Source organism: Toxotes jaculatrix, chromosome 13 (genome assembly GCF_017976425.1).
Source record: "Toxotes jaculatrix isolate fToxJac2 chromosome 13, fToxJac2.pri, whole genome shotgun sequence".
Lineage (NCBI taxonomy): Eukaryota > Metazoa > Chordata > Actinopteri > Toxotidae > Toxotes > Toxotes jaculatrix.
In genome coordinates this window covers 1,263,584-1,282,928 of record NC_054406.1, presented here as the reverse complement: position 1 = coordinate 1,282,928, position 19,345 = coordinate 1,263,584, and the positions used below count along the sequence as shown (strand labels likewise).

General features: G+C 44.1%; 1 protein-coding gene across 3 annotated transcripts in view; it reads left to right on the top strand.

The window, feature by feature from the left end:
• LOC121191909 (collagen alpha-1(XIV) chain) overlaps positions 1-13,987 on the top strand; it is a 98,794-nt gene extending 84,807 nt beyond the window's left edge. The window contains exons 38-48 of one of the 3 annotated variants that reach the window (XM_041053369.1): positions 4,704-4,799; positions 4,951-5,004; positions 5,682-5,735; positions 5,952-6,005; positions 6,257-6,328; positions 7,806-7,841; positions 8,033-8,099; positions 8,205-8,393; positions 8,718-8,795; positions 8,895-9,050; positions 11,712-13,987. In XM_041053369.1, the coding sequence (XP_040909303.1) occupies positions 4,704-4,799; positions 4,951-5,004; positions 5,682-5,735; positions 5,952-6,005; positions 6,257-6,328; positions 7,806-7,841; positions 8,033-8,099; positions 8,205-8,393; positions 8,718-8,795; positions 8,895-9,050; positions 11,712-11,971 (1,116 nt within the window). In that variant the 3' untranslated portion in view covers positions 11,972-13,987. Of the gene's footprint in view, positions 1-4,703; positions 4,800-4,950; positions 5,005-5,681; positions 5,736-5,951; positions 6,006-6,256; positions 6,329-7,805; positions 7,842-8,032; positions 8,100-8,204; positions 8,394-8,717; positions 8,796-8,894; positions 9,051-10,524; positions 10,861-11,672 lie in introns of those variants that run through there. The other 2 variants (XM_041053368.1, XM_041053370.1) reach the window with 2 other exon arrangements.
• The last annotated feature ends 5,358 nt before the right edge of the window (positions 13,988-19,345 follow it).

Sequence of the window (19,345 nt, the reverse complement as noted above, 5' to 3'; positions counted from 1 at the left end):
ATCTGTTTTGCAGCTGGTCTTTTTCCACACTGAGTAAAATACCTGGTGAGAAACAACAAAACAAGAAACAGACCTACAACTTCAAAACTTTGATCTTAAACTAAAGGCAGAATTGTAATTTCCTTTTCTTGCATCATTAAATCATATCGTCACACTTTCCCACTGGAATTTAGTTCCTTTCTGTTCCCTCTGTCCTTTGACTTGTTGAATGTGCTGAGCTCACACAGGCTGTTGTAACTAGTGGGTAACAAACTTGTCAGCTGAAATATCCAGTGAGAACAGGAAGCAAACAGGAGATCAGCAGCATCAGGTCATGTCATTCTGATTGAATGGGGTTAAAGGCAAGGAGGGAGTTGTAGGTTTCAGCAGTGAGGATCACTTCCGTGTTTAAAAAGCTAAAAAGCTGCAGTTCCTCGGCTGCCTCTGGGGGCTGGCTCAAGAAGTGAGCATTTCTCCATTGTCCCCCATGTTAAAATAGTCAACTTTACAGCCTAAAAAACTGGTACATTTTTTGTTTTTGGTCTCTATTGATAGTTTCCACTTCCATGAACACTGTGAGGGGGGTGAATTTTTTTGTACCACAACCGTTTTAGTGTTATTTAGGCTTAATAAATTAGGGCGTGGTTATGTTGAGTGACAGCCCATAAACGGTCACTGACAGTTAGCTCTTTGCTAAAGCATCGGCTGGACTAGGCGGCTACATCCAGAGGCCTCTGGCTACCTCCAGCGGTTGACAGGGGCTGCAGTGTCCGTCCAACACAATCTGAACAGGTTCCAAGTGAGAGGGCAGCACTGCACAGACATCAGGGACTGGGCAGAGGTAGTAATATTACCAGCCAATCACACTGAAAGTTTTCCAATCATGTTTGATGTAAAAGTGTCATTAATGTGTGAATGAATGTGTTCATTTGCTGCTCAGCAGCTGCTCAGAGGTGTTTGTATTTTGTGGTTAAGTTGGTGAAGTTGCTTCCTGTGAAAGATTCAGTGGGCGACTGATACTCAAGCTCAAGTCAGACGAAGAAGCAAACACAGATCTGAAACATTAAATCGTTTAGCATCCAGAGAGTTTAATGTGGGAAATACGATTTCCAACTTTGTGGAATAAAGATCCTCACAGCGTGTGATGATCCCAGCCAGTGTCAGAAGATACAGCACTCCCAGACTCACTGTGAAAGCTCTGGAACAGCTTGGTTTGACAGCAGGAAGGTTCTTCTCAGTGTGTGGTTCTACAGAGGAAACACACACAGAGAACACATTTTCTTTGAGCCTTTTTGTGTTATAATGGTTGTAACCAAGAATACAAGGGAAGGACACAAATGCAGATGCATTATGTGCATGGAGCATGTCCTTTTATTAAACTCAAAATCACTGACATAAAGTCAGTGTCCAACAAAAATAAACTCAGGCAGCTAAAAATAACCTGAGAAGCAGTAACAACTCAAGAACACAAACACAAAAATCTCAGAAATTCTTACTGGGACAAGCCAGGCAAAGAGTGATCAAAAAGAAAAACACAAGGATCCAGCACAGGAGACAAGACAAGCAGGTCCACACAGGCAGGGTGATTGTTAAAGGCAGAGGCAGGACAACAGGTGGAAAGGCAGACACTGACACAGACTCCAAGACGAGGACAGACGAACTGACGAAGAGATGGTGGAGAAACGACATAAATTCACTGGGGTAAATTGACAAAAGGTGATACACATTAGGCAGACAATCAACAAATCCAGGAAACAAGACAAAGACAGGAAGTATTCTAAGACAAAGAATGATCGTGGCCACAAAAATAAAACAGCAAATCCTGAAAACAAAACTCAAGAAACCAGGACCAGACTGAATGAGTTAAAATGGTTCAAAACAGTCCGTAAAGGGTTCAACAAAAGTCCAACAAGGTTCAAAAAGAGTTCAAAACACTCATGATCATAGCTTTTTGGGACTTTGTTGAACAATGGAGCTTTTTTCCCCTTTTTGTTCATCTTCTTAATAAGAACAGTGACATTTGAACTGGGTTGGTACCAAACGACTCCACCAACTGACCTGATAAAGACAATTTGATGCTGTTTGTTCTACAGTTATAGGAAATGGATCAGATGATTATGTGCAATGTTCTTTTACAACAGTCAAACTGAAAAGCTCAACGTTTTGAAAAGAAGCTCAAAATTCCCACACACTAATGCTTCACATGAACGTTTCCTTTGCATTATTCCTGATTTGGTACTCACCAGCTGTTTGTGAGCGAACAGCAGCGTGTTGCTGTCCATCCTCAAACATGTCCACCAGACTGTTCTGTCTCTCTCTTCTGTCCTCTTGGACTCCTCTGACATATTTCACCCTCAGGTCTGACACAGCTTGAATATCTGTCGACATCTTGAGGACTGAAAAAGCTAAAAACTGACTGAACTTGGTTGTGACCAGTGTTCACTGTCTGTCCGTTTGTCTCTGAGTCAGGCAGCTTTACACTGAGAGGACAGAGGAAGTAGCAGCAGGGCAAACCACAACCACAGATACTTTATACACCTTTGTTACGATGGTGAAAAACTAATGTCTCCAATTGGCTCAACTGTTGTGTTTTAAATTCAACTGAAGGCCTGTATGGACAGGATGATGATCCCAGCTGTCATCAGAAAGCACAGCACTGCAGCTTTAACAGGCCTCCTCTGGACTGGAGGCTGCTTCTGAGTGTGTGGTCCTGCAGAGGCAAAGCAAACAGAGCAGGTTTATTAATAGGAAGCATCATGGGTCTCATGTTTTCATTTCCTGTTATCAAACCATTGTACTGACTGTTCTCGTTGCTTAGATCTGTGGTTGAGGTGGCATCTGTGCTCAAGTTCACTACAGAGTTTTACAGGAACATTAGAGATCACTGATCTGATGGATTTTAAACAGATTTTTTAAACACTCATGATGCCTTATGTCACCTCGCTGTCTCTCTGTGTCTCGACTCTGGACTGACAGTGAAACTCAGCAGACCCTGTCAGTCCAGGCGTCTCTTCTTCCTGTCTTGTAGTTGCTCTTCGCACTCTGCTTTAAATCTGTCTTTACTGCAGTTTATCCTTCCACAGATCTGAGAGATGACTCTGGTCTGTTAAACTGTCACATCACCAACAGGAATGAATCCTCAGACCGAACAGAACATGAGTCCTCGACCCACACAGCTCTGTCTACTGGCACATGTTTGTTTATCAGAGCTACGAAACCAGAGTTCACACTGTACATGTAGCTGTACACAAACAGACAGAGACGTCTGAGGGGCTGCAGAACGCTGAGTGAACAACCTGAACTCAGAACAAACTCAGGGTTCACACGTCAGTCCCACATGATTCACAAGCTCATCCACACACAAACGTATTTATTGATAATGTTGATTTGTCATGATTTGTCTCTCACCTCCTTCCTGTGGCTGAAAGTCAGTGGGATCATCTCTGATGGATTCTACGGACTCGTAGATATCCACCATCCTTTCCACCCATCCTTCTCCGTCTTCCTGCTGTTTCCTGTTGTATCTCACCTTCTTTGATAGATCTGGTTTGGCATAAATATCTGACGACATCTTGAGCTGGAACTTGAACAGTTTAACAGTAGCTGCACTTCACTTACTGTCACTCCACAGTGCTGATCGATCACTACGCTGCTGCTGTGAACCTTTAATGTGTTCTTGTATCGTGTGCTCCTCCTGCTATGATTTATAGAAATTCAGTAATACACAGAAATATACTGCTGGTGCTGCTGCTGCTGCTGTCAGGGTCGTCTGTCAAACACAGTGTGGTTCAGAGAACATTGAGGAAGTAGCGACAAGAAAACTGAGGCGTTCACACCCCTTCATTCATTTCATTTGACTGTGTCAGTTAAATAAAACTCCACTTTATTTTTATTTATTGATTTATTTATTTGAATGTTTTTGTTTTGTTTTGTTCCTTCAGCTTGGACACTGTGTTGTCCAGTCTTTGGATTCATGAAACCGTTCAGACAAAGTGTAAATGAACAGTTTTTCCGAACCAGGAAATTGTTCTTTCTCCTTTACTTCCAGCTGCTTTACACAGAAAGTTCAACACACATCTCGCTTTGGAACAAGGTGATAGACCGTCTGTCTGTGAATCCCTGATTTAACATCAACACGCTTTCACTCCTGTGAGGCAGATCACCATGAAAATGACTGTGGTGACGCTCAGATCCTGCAGTGCTGCAGCAGAAACACTAACATTTCATGGGCAGTTCAAAGCTGAGCTGTGTGGCACAGCAGTGTCAGTCAAACGTTCCATCGTGGCTCAAACACTTGATGTGTGAAAAACATTTAACAAACAAAACGTGTGAAAATATTTGTTTGTTTGTTCATTTTGATTCACACTGATACAAAGATCACATGTCACGCTACAGGCAGAGTAACGACCGTGGTGTTTTTACCTTCATCATGACAGGATGGTTTTACAAGAAAGAAGATAAGTAAAAATGCAGAGTTATGACCCTGTGAGTCGGGAACATTCACAAAGTTTGTTCTTCATCAATCATCGCTAGATCCTGTTGCACATACAGTCACACAGACAGCACGACGTGGCTGATCAGTGCAGTTTGTCTTCCTCGTAGCACTGGACTCTCAGGCAGCACTGTGGTCTGACTTCCTGCTTTTAGGGTGTTTGTAAATCTCTCTGTGATCTCAGGAAGTCTCTCCGCAGTTCTGTGTTGACAGTCTGACTTTAATACTCCAGGGGCCAAGTGGTGCAGTCGGTGATACAGGTGTACCTGGACCTCAGGGACCCCCGGGACCACAAGGACCCAGTGGACGCTCGATCATTGGGCCCCCAGTAAGAGACAGACACCCACACACATAAGTGACTCCTACCCTCCAGTTCACATGACCAGTATAAATCAGTTAAATCTGAAAGTTCTTTTTATTCATCAGTATAATACACAGCGAAGCACATCTACTATAATCTGTATTCTTTTTACCTGCAGGGTTCACCAGGAGAGAGAGGCCAGAAAGGTGACAGTGGACAACAAGGAGCTCAGGTAAACACGGCAAACACGAGGATCAGATTCCTGATTTACCCCGTACATGCTCAGAAGTCACCTTTCAGACCAGACTTGTGTTTGGTTAACGTGGTCACAAAAACCAGAACCAAACTGCTGCCAAACTGGTTCGATATGATCAAATTTGATTCAGGTAATTATGTAATGCAGATTTTCAGTTTGAGTTGATGTCAAGCAGAGAAACTCTAACACTGACTGATCTCTGTTCGTCAGACAGACGAATGAATACACTCTGTTGTTGGTATAACACAGACCCCTGTGCTGTTTTTGACAGGTGGTCTAATCAAGTGATTACTTCACTGCTGTAAATTACTGGGACTGTTTTGACCTTTTGGAAGCAAATAGCTGTCCGAGTTTGAGCAACGGTGCCATTTGCTAAAGTCTGATTCCTGCGGTTCAGATATTCTCTGAGTTTGTGACACTGCAGCAAACTGAGTGTGTTTATGCATCAGCACAGTTCACGGCAGCAGAGCGAAGCAGAGCGTCAGCAGCTGTGTTTTATTAGAGCTTCACTGAGAAACTGGAAAGTACTTACTCTTAGATGGACAGTAGCAGGTAGAAATCTTTCACTGTCGATTTCTTTTGTTTAATGTGAAGGTTTAGACTCAGTGCGAATGTGACCTGCAGTGACCTCTGACCTCCTCCTGGTGTTTCAGGGAGTTCCTGGCAGACCCGGAGCTCCAGGCAGAGAAGGACCTGCAGGACCGAGAGTGAGTCACACTACATTTAACACACTGTTAATTCTACTGCTGATGCTAACACGGCTGTGACTGATGGAACACACTGCTTATATAATAAATCTGTGGAGAGTAGTTTAATATAACTGTTAAATATAACAGACAAATACCATTAAAGCCACATGCAGAACAGAGCATCATGATGAGCCACATTTTATGGTCCAACATGTCTTTACTCCTACTTGACAGGGGCTGCCAGGCAAAGACGGCCCGCCGGGCAGCCAGGGGCCCTCAGGAACTATCGTAAGTGATTATGAAATTCTGATTTTGACCTTGTTTCTCTGTGAGACGCAGTTCACTGTCCTGCTACTGGTTTTCCTGTTGGACGCCCAAAGGTCGATTTTAATTAGACCCGTGACCGTGGGACATAATATTGACAAACATATTGTGTATACATGCACTGGAGTGAAGTTCTTTGTATGTGTTAACATACATGCTCAGTAAAGCTGTGTCTGTGTCTGATTCTTCCCTCGTATCTGTCTGTGTCTCTTCAGGGGACACCAGGAGCCCCAGGGGCTCCAGGAACTACGGGCCCTCCAGGGAAACAGGGAGAACTGGGTCCTCCGGTGAGTCTGTCAGTCAGTGAGACCTCGTTTTTATGTTTCCCATCATGTTTCTGACAAAGCTGCTGCACAAACGTGGACACTGTGTAAATATCCAGGAGGAAGCAGGAAGTCATGTCACTCAGGCTTAGCAGAGTCTGTCTGTGGGCAGAGTGCAGAGAGGTTGTCTGTGGGCAGGATTAGCAGCTTCCTGTCCAGTCTGAAGGTCTGTGGGTTTGTTTGACGCACAGCCTGAAATCGAAGGCAGAGTGTGGTGTTTTCATGTTGCTTCTGGAAACTCTTCTGTACCGTGTGAACGGTGACAGCTAACCTAAGTTTCCAACTCGTCCATCAGGGTTTGGAAAAGTGCCTAAATTAGAATTACAATGGCTCATCAGTCTCTCGCACAATCTCTCGCACTGTGTTGTAGAATTTTGCAAAACAAACAAACAAACATCATCAGGTGAGTGCTCAGGGACATCTGTGAAACGTGGTGGTCTGCATGTCGAGCCGTCTTTGAGCAAGACTGAACATTAAACTGCATCTGATGAGCAGGTGAATGCTGCTGTGTGTGTGTGTGTGTGTGTGTGTGTGTGTGTGTGTGTGTGTGTGTGTGTGTGTGTGTGTGTGTGTGTGTGTGTGTGTGTGTGTGTGTGTGTGTGTGTGTGTGTGTATTAAATGAAATGTTCACAGACAGTAAATCACATTTCCACGGCCAAAGAAGAAAAGAGATTCTGTGGGAGGCGAAACAAACTGCTGACAAACTGCTTTGTATCGCTGCGTTAAAATGTTGTCAGGCATGTAATTACACACGTGTGGGTGGACTGCACACAGCCTTGCTTTACTAATTATCACACCATATTCAGCTGCAGATGTTAATGTGAACTTACTGGAGGAAATATAAGTTTTGGGTAATGGCACTTTTTTTATTATTTCCCTTCGTGTTTTCTGACAAAGGCACAAAATTCCCTCTTATTCTTCACTAAAGCCTGAATTCAGTGGCTTTAACAAAGCGTCAGGGAAAACACCGAGCTCTTCAGCCAGTGATCCACATCAGTTCACTGAGAAACGCACCGAGGTTACGGTGCTCTCGGCTGAAACATCCTGCAGCCGTCAAACTGAGCACCGAGCTTTATTTTGATTTGTTGTCAGTGTGCATGTTCTTGTTTCTGTCTTTGTTTGACTTCACATGACAGACACACAAAAGCGTCTCAAAAAAAAAAAATGCAGTTTAATTCAGTATGTTTACAATTTTTACTTAAAATTACAACAAGAGTTTCAAAAAGGATTAAAAATGTTCCTACTAAAGAAAACCGAGCAGAGCAGAGACCCGGATTTTTGCTCAGTCTGGGTTTTTAAAGGATTTCGGGAGCTGTAGTGCAGCTTTCTATTCCAGATGATCGGGCTGATGTCTCAAAGCGCCTTTGCCTAATGTTGTTTTTTAACTTGAGGATTGTACCACGGTCCATAGACTTTTTTCATCCTCTCTTCTCTTTTGCAGGGTCCTCCTGGAGGCAAGGGGGAGAAAGGTGAACGGGTCAGTGGCTTTATCCTGTTCATTGTCTGTTTGTGGCCGTTACAGCTCTCACAAAGTCAAAGTGTCTGAGGCTCATACTCTTGATCCAGTTTTTAAAAACTGCCAAACATCATGAATCGAGTCAGTGCAGGAAGTAAGAAAGTCTGTAGATACTAAAAACATCAACAGTACTTTTGCTTGTGCGTCTCCAGGGTGACGTCCAGTCGACAGCATCGGTTCAGGCCATCGCCCGGCAGGTCTGTGAGCAGCTGATCCAAAGTGAGTAACAACACCTGCCGTACAGTTTTCACTTTCACTCTCTCTGTGTCAAAGTAAAGTTTAAACGCTTAAACCGTGACGGTTCATCACTTTGTCTGTTCTCAGGCCACATGGCGCGCTACAACTCCATCCTGAACCATGTACCCAGTCCACCAGTGTCTGTCCGCACTGTGCCAGGACCGCCGGGGGAGCCCGGACGCCAGGGATCACCAGGACCCCAGGGAGAACAGGGACCCCCTGGGAGACCTGGCTTCCCTGGACAGAATGGACAGAACGGGCAACCTGGAGAAAGAGGTAAGACAGTCAGCGAGACCAGCAGAGGAGAGGCAGAGTCAAAGAGTAAGTTCAGACTCTTTTGGAGGGAAGAAAAATTTACCTGCATCACACATAATCATGCAACATCACACCTGTCTCTTGTACCTGTAACTGCAGCAAGCTGTGTGGAAAAACCAGCTTGTTACTGATGGTTGGAAGAGCAAGTCGGATTATTAGACTGGGTGTCATTGGTCTCAGCTACAAGCTTCAGCAGCGTCACACTGATTCACACGATCGCTGTGGTGGAACTACTGGCTTTATTCTGTCAGAAATCACAGTGCTGTTTTAATCGTGTGTTTCCAGGTCAATCAGGAGAGAAGGGGGAGAAGGGATCTCCAGGGGTCGGAGTCCAAGGCCCCAGAGGACCCCCAGGACCCCCTGGTAAAATGATATTAATGTGGTGATCAAACATTATCTAAATACTAAACATTTTGTGCATTGAAATCTTCCTCCTCCTCCTCCTCCTCCTCCTCCTCCCAGGTGCCCAAGGACAGGGCAGACCCGGCAGCCAGGGTGCATCAGGGCGGCCTGGGAATCCTGGAGCCCCTGGTCGACCAGGGGTTCCCGGACCCATTGGCACCGCAGGGCCTCCAGGATACTGTGACCCCAACTCCTGTGTGGGCTACAACGTCGGAGGTATGTAGGGCTCCTGAAATACCGCACCAGGCTAATTCACATGACACGTGTTAAAGACCAATCACTCATCAACTAGTTTGATGAAAAACGTTCTTGAACGTGCACTTTCCTTTTTTCAGTCATGTATTATTACAAATACTGAAGCAGGGTCATGTGATGATTCCTGGACTCACAGTGTCACTGAATTAATCTTATCATGAACCATATTATCAGACTACATCAACCTTCGCTATCACACTATCATTCATATCCTGTTAACTCTGTAAACCGTATAACTGAGCGTGAAGTTGTCTTTTACTCTGAAGGTCATGAAGTGAAGTGTTTAATTCATTTGGTTCCTTTTCATGTTGAAAAGCCACCGATGAGTTAAACAGGCTGCATGTCACTGTCATCCATCCCACACTGCAAACACCCTGAAATACAGTCACAGATGCAGAACTCTGTTTTAGTAACAGCAGAGTGTGTGTGTGTGTGTGTGTGTGTGTGTGTGTGTGTGTGTGTGTGTGTGTGTTCAGTTTTTAAACGATTTCAAATATCATGTGACACACTGGGCTTGTTTTGGATGAGACATGAACGGTAAACATCCAAACATCCATCAGCTCAAAGGCAAAATGGCCTGTTTGGCAGTTTTACCCTCAGAGTTGTCTGACAGGCACTGTCTTAAAGGTTCATTGCACCCGAATCATTTAAAATACAAACTGCTCGACATTTTCCTCTGAGGAAACGGACACAATAAAACATGTGAGCGAGGCAGTTTGTGAAATGGGTGAACTGACCCTTTAAGCTTTGTCTTGCAGTAGCCGGTTGAAGCTGCATGTGCTACTGCACAGATGAGCAAACAGTCACCACGTGACGTCACAGACTGAATTCTGCATCTCAACATGTTTCAGCTGAGACTTTTCTCTTAAATCTCTCAGTATTGTGAGTGTGGGTGGAGTCATTCTCTGGAAAGATGCTGCATGAAGGGTTTTCTCACACATACATGATTAAACACACCAGGTTTCAGGCGATGAACCTGTGCTGCCGTGTACAGCTTCTCTGCCTGGTACGTGTTAATTTGTTCTCCAGAATCCAAACGTCTCAAACTTCTCAGCCTTTCACAGGAAAAGACACATGGGAAATTATTTTTTAACAGCTTCACAGTTAGCAGCCGCAGGATTTATCTCACCACACACAGAAGTCAGCAAACATATGGTTTTAAACACTGGAAATCAATTAAATGTGAGAGTGGTGTTTCTAAAGAAAACCCTACATGAGTCATCTTTAACTGTTAAATGCACGATTGTGTTAATATTTGATGTGTGTTGAGGTTGAAGGTCACACAGCAGCGCTGTACAGCTCGCAGCCTGCGGGGTCGTCATGTGAGTAACGGCTGCACGTTGTAATCTTTCCTCTGTCTTTGTGTTTGTGTCTCTCTGTCTCTGTGTGTCTGTCATCGCCTCGTTTTACAACTTTTCCTCCTAATAACCCTCAGCACCGTATTTCAGCGACTACTGAGCCACGTTCACAAACACTGACAGCGATCACAGCTTTAACTGTAGGTGGCATCAGCTGATGCACCTCAGCCGTGGCTCACTCAGAGCTGCAACGATCAGTCGCTTACTTCGTTTGATCGACAAGAAACGGGTCTGCAACTATTCTGAACCGTTCCAAACATTTGCTGATTCCAGACTCTGATTTCTCAGACACGTTAGTGAAGTGAATGTCTTCGGCTTTTAGACTGATAAAAAACATGTTTTCAGACATCACGTGGGACGGTGAGAAATTATAACAAGAAAGACAAAACAATTGAGACTGATGGAGAGAATATTCTGCATGATCTCCGTAGGCTGTATATAAATGCATACAAATGTTTTTCATATTTAAGGTTTTCAGTTTTTATCAGTTGTATCACCAGACTTATCCTTTAATTAGCTGAACAGGACTGAGCCCTCTCATGTATGATGGACCCACACTGACACCATCGTCCTCTCCTGACTTTTTCTTCTAGATTACGATCATCCGGTGCCTCTTTTTTAAACGACAGGCTTTATGACCGAATATAAACACACACACACACACACACACACACACACACACACACACACACACAAAACAATCTCTTTTGGCATCTTAAAAGCTCGTCTGCACTTCTGATTTACATTCTGCACGTTGTGTTAACCTAAAGTACTGAGATAAACTTTAAGATACAACTTGAAAACACTGAATAACTGAAATTGTGTCTGTTTGAATGTGAGTCAGTGGATAACAAATCTAATACTTTCCTGACACAACTTATATAAAATAATAATATAAATAGAATTTCTCACATTAAACTCAAACATTTTTGCTTATTCTAACTTTTAATTTGTAGCTTTTTGCCTTAAACTTCCCTCTAACCACTGGTAACCCTTGGTAACCCCTGGTAACCCGTGGTAACCCTTGTCCCTCTGTGTCTCTTGCTCCTTCCTTCTTATCCCGCCCCTTCCTGTCTTTCTAACCCAATCAAAATCCATCAAACCGATCCAAAATGCTGCTTCCTGTGGTGGCGGGTCGGCCATCTTTGTTTTGGGCTCTCACTGACTGTCTGCCTATCTGACTGGCTTACTGGCGGGCTCGCTACCTGGTTGGTTGGCAACGCAGAGGGTGAGGATGTCACTGACGGTGGCGCTGTCCCCGCAGTCCGACTGCCACCCAACGTCTTCCAAAACTATGGCGAGGTTGAGGAGGACGACCCCTACCGCTACTACCAGCCCAACTACCCGGCCCCGCGGCCCGTGTCGCCCGACGACCCCGCCCTCGCCCTGGACGACATCGAGCTGAGGTCCCCCGGCGTCTACCGCAGCTCACGGAGCGTGGACAGGGAGGAGGAGGGGGAGGGAGTCGGGCCAAAGAGGAGGCTAAAGAGAGGAGTGAAGACGCTGCCGGGACTAACTGACTGAGAGGAGGTGATTGGAGGACCGACGGCCGCCCGCTGTTTCTGATTGGACGGTTTGGAGCCGTTATGGACCAATCAACAAGTGCCTGATGTAGAGGATTTCTTATGGACATTGTAGAGGGGACAGGGTGGGGGTATCAGGTTGGGACTATTTTAACTCATCTATGCTATTAACTTCAACAAAACCATTTTGTGTTGTTTTGCTTTGTTTTTGTTTTTGTTGTTTTGTTATTGTTTTTTTGTTTTGGAGACAGCTGTTTGAAATGAACTGATCCTGACTGGTTTATGTTTCACTGTTTGCTTTCTGTCCCAACACACGTCCCTGTTCTCAGGTTCACCTGTGAACCGTCTCTGTCGTCAGATCCAAGCTTTCGCTGCTTGTTATTCACCTGGTTGGTAAAGTGCCTCCTAACTGGCTCAGATTACAGCAAACCCACCAGCAGCGCCGTCGCAGACATGTCAGCTGACACCGGGACAGATGAATACATGAAAAAGGATTAAGTTTTGATTTTACGCATCTGTAAAATGCGATTTGGTTGGTACACACAGGTGTGTGTGTGTGTGTGCAGCAGTGTCACAGTGGCTGCACACGGATGAAGCAGGTGAACTGTTCATTCACATCCAAATGGATTTTATTTGTGCAAACGTTTCACGTGTCACATTATTCATTTGCAGAATGTGACACCACCACAGGCTCAGTTAGGCCTTCATTTGTCCTTCTATAAAATTTATTACCTGTCACTCAAGGTAATTAAGTGGTAAATTCAGTTTTTCATTTTATGTGTATTTGTCAGGGAAAAGTGACGATTGTTTAATCAAAGTAAACTTTTTTTTTTAGTCCCTTTTGTTGCAGACTGTCTCTCTGGAGCATTAACAGGTGTTAATGTTAACACATTAAATATCTTTTGACACAGAGTTACCTTCCTACAGTAAAGCACAAAATAAAAAAACAAACCGACGATCCAACTGAAAAAACACCCGCTGATTTTCGACAGAGCAAAACCACAGAGCGACGTGATTTCGTCTGATCTGCAGAAACTACAAAACTCTACAACCTGCACAACGATTCCGACTTTACCGTGTTTCTGCTGCGTCCTTTGATTTAAAGGCTCAGAACCAGCTCTCAAGCTTCAGAACGAAAAAACAAAAAACAGTTATTTATGTAAAGTTTTGCATGTTTTTGTTTTCACCATGTGATGTATCATTTCTTTAAGCTCATAGAGCCATAGACACATTTTACCGTTTCATATAAAAGTTTTTTTTTCTTCAGAGCTTTCATTGAGACATATGCATTTATTATTATCACAGTATTAAGCTCGTACTAATGTTGCTGTGTATTTGAGGTTGATAAAAAGAAATGTGGTAAAGACAAACAGCTTAAAATGGGAGAGTTGTTGCATTTCTTTGTGTGTGCTGCACGAGTCACCGACACACAAACAGAAAGAAAATCTTTACAAAGATGAGGAGATGATTTTGAGGACGGACAGCTGTTTCCCTCTCTGTGTTTGTTCTCATTTTGTTTTTTGTTGCTTCTTTGGATTGATCTGCCTCCACGTGTAACATTCATCATCAAGCTAATTTAATTTAAGCTGCCGTCTGTTCCAGGAAAAGACTCTCTGGGTCTCAGTTATTCATTTTTCATATTTTATGCAGAGACTGATTTGAAACACAGCAGCGCACTCTGAGGCCGGAATGTGTTTATTTGCATTTATACGTTAAATTTCTTACATTTGTTTTATTGCTGGATATCAGTTATATGAAAGGAAGTCCAGTCATTTGGAGGAAGGTGCGCCTCATTTATTCACCTCACTCGAGCACAGATTCAGCTTCTCCAAAACCTTTTCAGCTCCGTGTTTCTGAGGCCTTCAGGTCTGTGAGGAGGTCAGAATAAAAACAGGCCGCATGGTTTGATTTCCTTCTAATCCTCTGACCAGGATGTTTAAAAAACAAAATCAAGGAAGTAATTTATTTTTTACTTGGTATTGATTTTATCAGAACAATAAAACTGAAGTACAACGTTGCTGTTGTCTGTGTGTGTGTGGGCTGTGTGGTAAACGTGTTGCTGTCCCTCAGCAGGTGATGTGACTGAACTGTGAGGTCTGAAGCTGAACACTCAGGTGTTTGGGACGAGCACGCTGCAGGAAGGTGAAACCAGCAGGTGAGCCGCAGCACCGAGCACCGTCACACCTCCAACACCAAGGCGTAGACTACGAAATGAATACAGCCAAATGTGGAGCTCCAGCAGCCAATCAGCCATCAGCAGGTGACCTGACCTTCAGGGCTCCACGTCGGTCGTGCAGAAAGTCGTACACCAAGTTTATCCTTTTCATGTTTTCAGTGATTTCCACCGCAGATCAGATGAAACAGATTTCTTCTGGTTTTGTTTCCTGCTGTGAAGTGACACATTTTCTTCTGTGGTTTGCTTAAAAGTGGTCAGCGAGAGCAAGAAGCGGTGAAACCGCAGATTTCCTGTTGTGCTTTTAAATACAACTCATACACCAGATGTTTTAGTTCTGTTTACCTGTTATATATACGGCTCCTGAGCAGGTTCCTCTCTCTCTCTCTCGAGTGTTCAAACTTTGCTCCGACCCACAGACCGCTGACATCAGTCAGCTTCCTCAGAGGAAGCTGTGGTCCGACAACTTTTACGTTCTTGAAGCAGAAGACGCATTTCAACATCAATAGTTCATAACAGTGACATAATGCCTGCAGACTGAAAGCTGCGTTGATTTGTGTGACCTGTGACTAAAACACTGGAAGTTTGAATTGTGGGATTTTTTACAGCAGCTATTGAGTGTGTGTGTGTAAACAGGTGTGTTGATGTGCAGGTTGAATGTGAATCAGATTTTCACCTCAGTTTATTCTCATTATTTTCAGAGCCAAACTGTTTGTGCGCTAAATTTTCATTCAACTCAAACACCTGAGTTTTTTTCCTCTCTGGCTTTTTCCTGTTGTTTGATCTGTTTCCTCTCAGACTGCACAGACCGTGTGCGTCCGTTCGCCACTTTGCTTCATGTTTAGTCTGAACACACCTTGAGGAAGCAGCAGCACTGCTACAACAGAGTCCAGGAGTTTCCATCTCACGGTGTAAATCCTGGAGGCACATAACCAATACCTCATCAATAATTCTTCAGGTCCATTTCAAACCCGCCCTCTCAGTGTCACTGAAGTCAGGTTGTTGGTGAGCAGTCAGACTAACTGGAGCGTAAACATGTCAGCGTGCTTTGGTGGGGGTGGTTACGGTTATTTCCCCACACTGATTTGTCATGTGTGCAGCGGTGAGGTTTCAATTCTCCCTCAGCACTTTTTTCTCTCTACTCCTCTGTGTTATTCACACCTTCACAGATGACACAGCTGATCTAACGATAAAGATCATCAGGCTGAATCATGTGCAAATATGTTTGAAGTGATGCGGAAAACATTCAGACTACTTGATGTAACAAAAAAAAAAATAAATAAACGACTTTAGAGAGGAAACTGGACGAAAACTCAAGGTTCAAGAGACTAAAAGCAAATGAGGGAAGATGAAGATCTAATTAGAGGCTGAGGAGGACGAGGAGCTGTGAGAGGAATGAGGCTCTTTTATTTGCTCAAGTTTTCATTTAAACCCAAAACGTGATCATTAATTTGAAGACGCCGCTTAATCATTAAAGGACGATTCCACTTAAGTTTAATTTCCCCCCACAGACGGAACTAAACTCCCTGCAGCTCCTTCACCGCGTCGTCTTTTCCTCCGTCACTCAGAACACTAACTCACTCTGATCGGTGTCCGTGTTCAGACTCGTCTCCAGTGAACTGTGAGGATGCATGGCGTCGCTGCAGCTGTGAAGGAAGGCAGGACGAGGCGTGAGAAAAGACCACACACAGGCACAAGCATACACATCATTACCTACTTTTCATCTTTTCATCCGCTCCCACAGGCACAATAAAGATCTCTTTCTCCCTTCTGTTTATTCCATCTTCAGTCTTTTCTCCACTTTACCTTCCCTCTGGTGCCTTTTCTTCTCTCTTCTTCAAGGTCAAGGTGGAGGTTACTTTCATTTACTCTCACAAGGAAAAAAAAAAGATTAAAGGAACTGCTGCATAAAAGGCAGATGTGTCGACAGAAGAACACACTGAACATAAAGTCAATAAAAAGGCAGATCTTTGAGAGGATGCTCCTTCCCTGCATGTTTGTTTGAGGAGATAAAGCAGAGACATTTCATTCCAGTGCTGAATACCCACAGGTAAAGAGGCAGTACACACACACACACACACTTTTTCAGAGGTAACAGCAAATACATTTCCAGCTCTGCATAAGTGTTAAATATGTTTTCAGAGTCTGAAACAGCTTCTAACTTTAAAATGCTGCAGTGAACCTAAACCACGTGCTGACAGCAGAGTGTTCAGAGGCTGAGAGTGTGCAGCACAGACCTCAGAACAGCTGTGAGTCTTCTCCTGTCCCAGATCTGCAGGTGTGTGTGTGTGTGTGTGTGTGTGTGCGTGTGTGTGTGTGTGTGCGTGTGCGTGTGTGTGTGCATGTGTGTGTGTGCGTGTGCGTGTGCGTGTGCATGTGTGTGTGGTGGTTTGTAGGGAGGATGCTCACGATAGTCATCATCATCATCATCATCATCATCATCATCATGAGAGCTCCGAGTGTTAAATACAGTAATTATAGCTCTTTGGTTCTGATGAGGTTGATTATAATTAGCTCTAGAGTTAAAGTAGGATCCAGATCACAATGGAATCACAGTTTGTACTGAGAACAAATGGAAAGTTGAAAAAAAAAATCAGAACATAATGAACATTATCTTCACACATCTGTCTTTTTCTTCTCTCCATGTCTTTTCTTTTCTTCACCTCCTCTGCCTGTCTTTCTCTCTCTCTCTCACACACATTACAGCGTCTGTCAGATGTTTCCTGAATCCATCAGCTGTGGGATTTTACCTCTCACTTGTCCTTGCAGTGACCTTTGACCTCCCACTTCAGGCGGAGCTGTTTGATTGACAGCTGAAGAGATGAGAAGTGGCTTGAATTGACCTGTTCATCTGAGCGTTTGTTAACGTGCAGCTTCTACAGCGACACGATGCTGCCCTCATGTGGTGAAGTGGGTGTATAACAGAAAGAGAGCAGCATGGATGGATGGATGGATGAATGGATAGATAGATACTCCACCTGCTGAGGAAAACAGTTTGATGCGACTGAAAGATCCACAACATCCTGTCTCCAGGATTAATGATGAACTTTTGATTTCAAACTCAGCACCTGTGTCTCCAGATTAAAGTTTCCCATCAGCCCTGTTGCTTCTTGTTCCCTTCACCTTCTGAAGAGTCCACAGACTTTTAACTTTTTATTCCTTTTAGGGAAAGTTTGACTAAAAGTGCTTTTATTTTTAGGTTTCAGAAAATAGTCAAACTCAAACTGTAAATTGTTATATTTACAATTGAGAGTGAAATTGAATGAATGTGACTCACTGAGAGCAGGCAGGCCACAAGTGAAAGCCACATCAGAAGACACCACGTGTTCTGAAAGTTGCAGCACGCCCTTCAAACTGTTTCCTGTACAGTTACGTATCAGATGCCGTGTGTGATATTTATAACCGCAGTGGAACAATCTCTAATCTGACACATGTGGTTCACATTGGGCGAAAAATCTACCGAAGCAAATCACATTAGATCAGGTTTGACTGGAGTCACCGTGAAATAAAATCCATGTGACTGCAGTTAGAGAAAGAACGAGCTGAGTCGCTTCAGCCGCACAAACAAAATGTGATAAATATCATGTCATGTGAGACTTTAACATCCACCATGTTAGCTTTGCAGCTGATCAGTGATGGAAACGTGTGGGTGTGTGTGTGTGTGTGTGTGTGCGCGCGCGTGGGTGTGTGTGTGTCTGTGTGCGTGGGTGTGTGTGTGTGTGTGTGTGTGTGTGTGTGCGCGCGCGTGGGTGTGTCTGTGTGCGTGGGTGTGTGTGTGTCTGTGTGCGTGGGTGTGTGTGTGTGTGTGTGCGTGGGTGTGTGTGTGTGTGTGTGTGTGCGCGCGCGTGGGTGTGTGTGTGTCTGTGTGCGTGGGTGTGTGTGTGTGTGTGTGTGTGCACGCGCGTGGGTGTGTCTGTGTGCGTGGGTGTGTGTGTGTCTGTGTGCGTGGGTGTGTGTGTGTGTGTGTGTGTAGAATCAGAGGCCATTTTAGTTGAAATCAGTCTCATGATAAGAACACAAGGTTGTGTTTCACTATCAATTGATTATTAATTGATGATTTTGAACACTAATGTTGAGGCTCATCACTGACCTTGGAAACAACTTGACAGAACAATCTCAACTTACTATTCAGTGGCTTTCAGTCCCATCACATGATCTTCCTCAGCAGATGCAGTTTTCCTTCTCGTCCGTGCTGGTCTGAGTCCACGTGGAGACGAGTGGACAGCTGGCTAATTTTCATCTGCCTTTGAAGATCATGTGACAGGACTGAAGGCACGAGAGCTGCAGATAAAGGAAACTAGTGGTGAAATAGTTTTATTCATTTTTAAAATTACATTATAATAAAAAAAAAAAAAGCCCAGCCACTGAGAAAACTGTAAACCTGAACCAGCGTCTTTCCTGATTAATGTTCAGAAACATAATTGTTCACTTTTTTTCTTCCACGTCTTGTTCTTCTTTGTCAAAACCTTTTTTCTACATTACCCACAATGCAACTCAACCACCATCAGGGTGCGTTCACTTCTTTCCGACTCCACACCCCCAGGTTTTTATCAGACCTCACACAGCTCCCTCTGGAGACGCTGACGGTTTTACACTGCTGACTTCACACAGACACCTGGAAACAGTCCACACCTCCGGTGGACTCTGCTCTGAACCTGCTGTTTGTGTGTCTGATGTTGTGATGGACAGTGAGGACGTCAGCGAGGAAAATGTGAGGATCCTAAATCCTCAGGGATTTTCCTTAAAGACAGGAACGTTTTATTTGATCTCACAGATTTCTCCAGTCTGTATGAACCGACCTCCCCCTTCTCACCTCTGTGAGCTGATGCTGTAGCTTTATAAACATTCATCTGTGTGTAAATGAGCCCAAAGGTTGGAGTTGGATGTTATTATGCAGAGCAGGTGAAGCAGCTCAGCTTCTCCTCTAAATCTGAATAAACACAAAAACAGACGAGGCAGCCGAGCAGAAAACTCCTGCCTCTCTCTCTCTGCACCGTCGGCTCACAAGAAGGGTCGTGTGTAAACAAGTCGGGACGATGAACCTCACAAAATCTGATAAACTCCTGCTCACACACACACACACACACTCACACACACACTCACACACACACACACACACACACTGAATTAACACTGATACCGTGCTGAGTCGCTGATGTTTGTAATTATCAACACTCACTGCAGCAGGGGATGGTCCTCTGT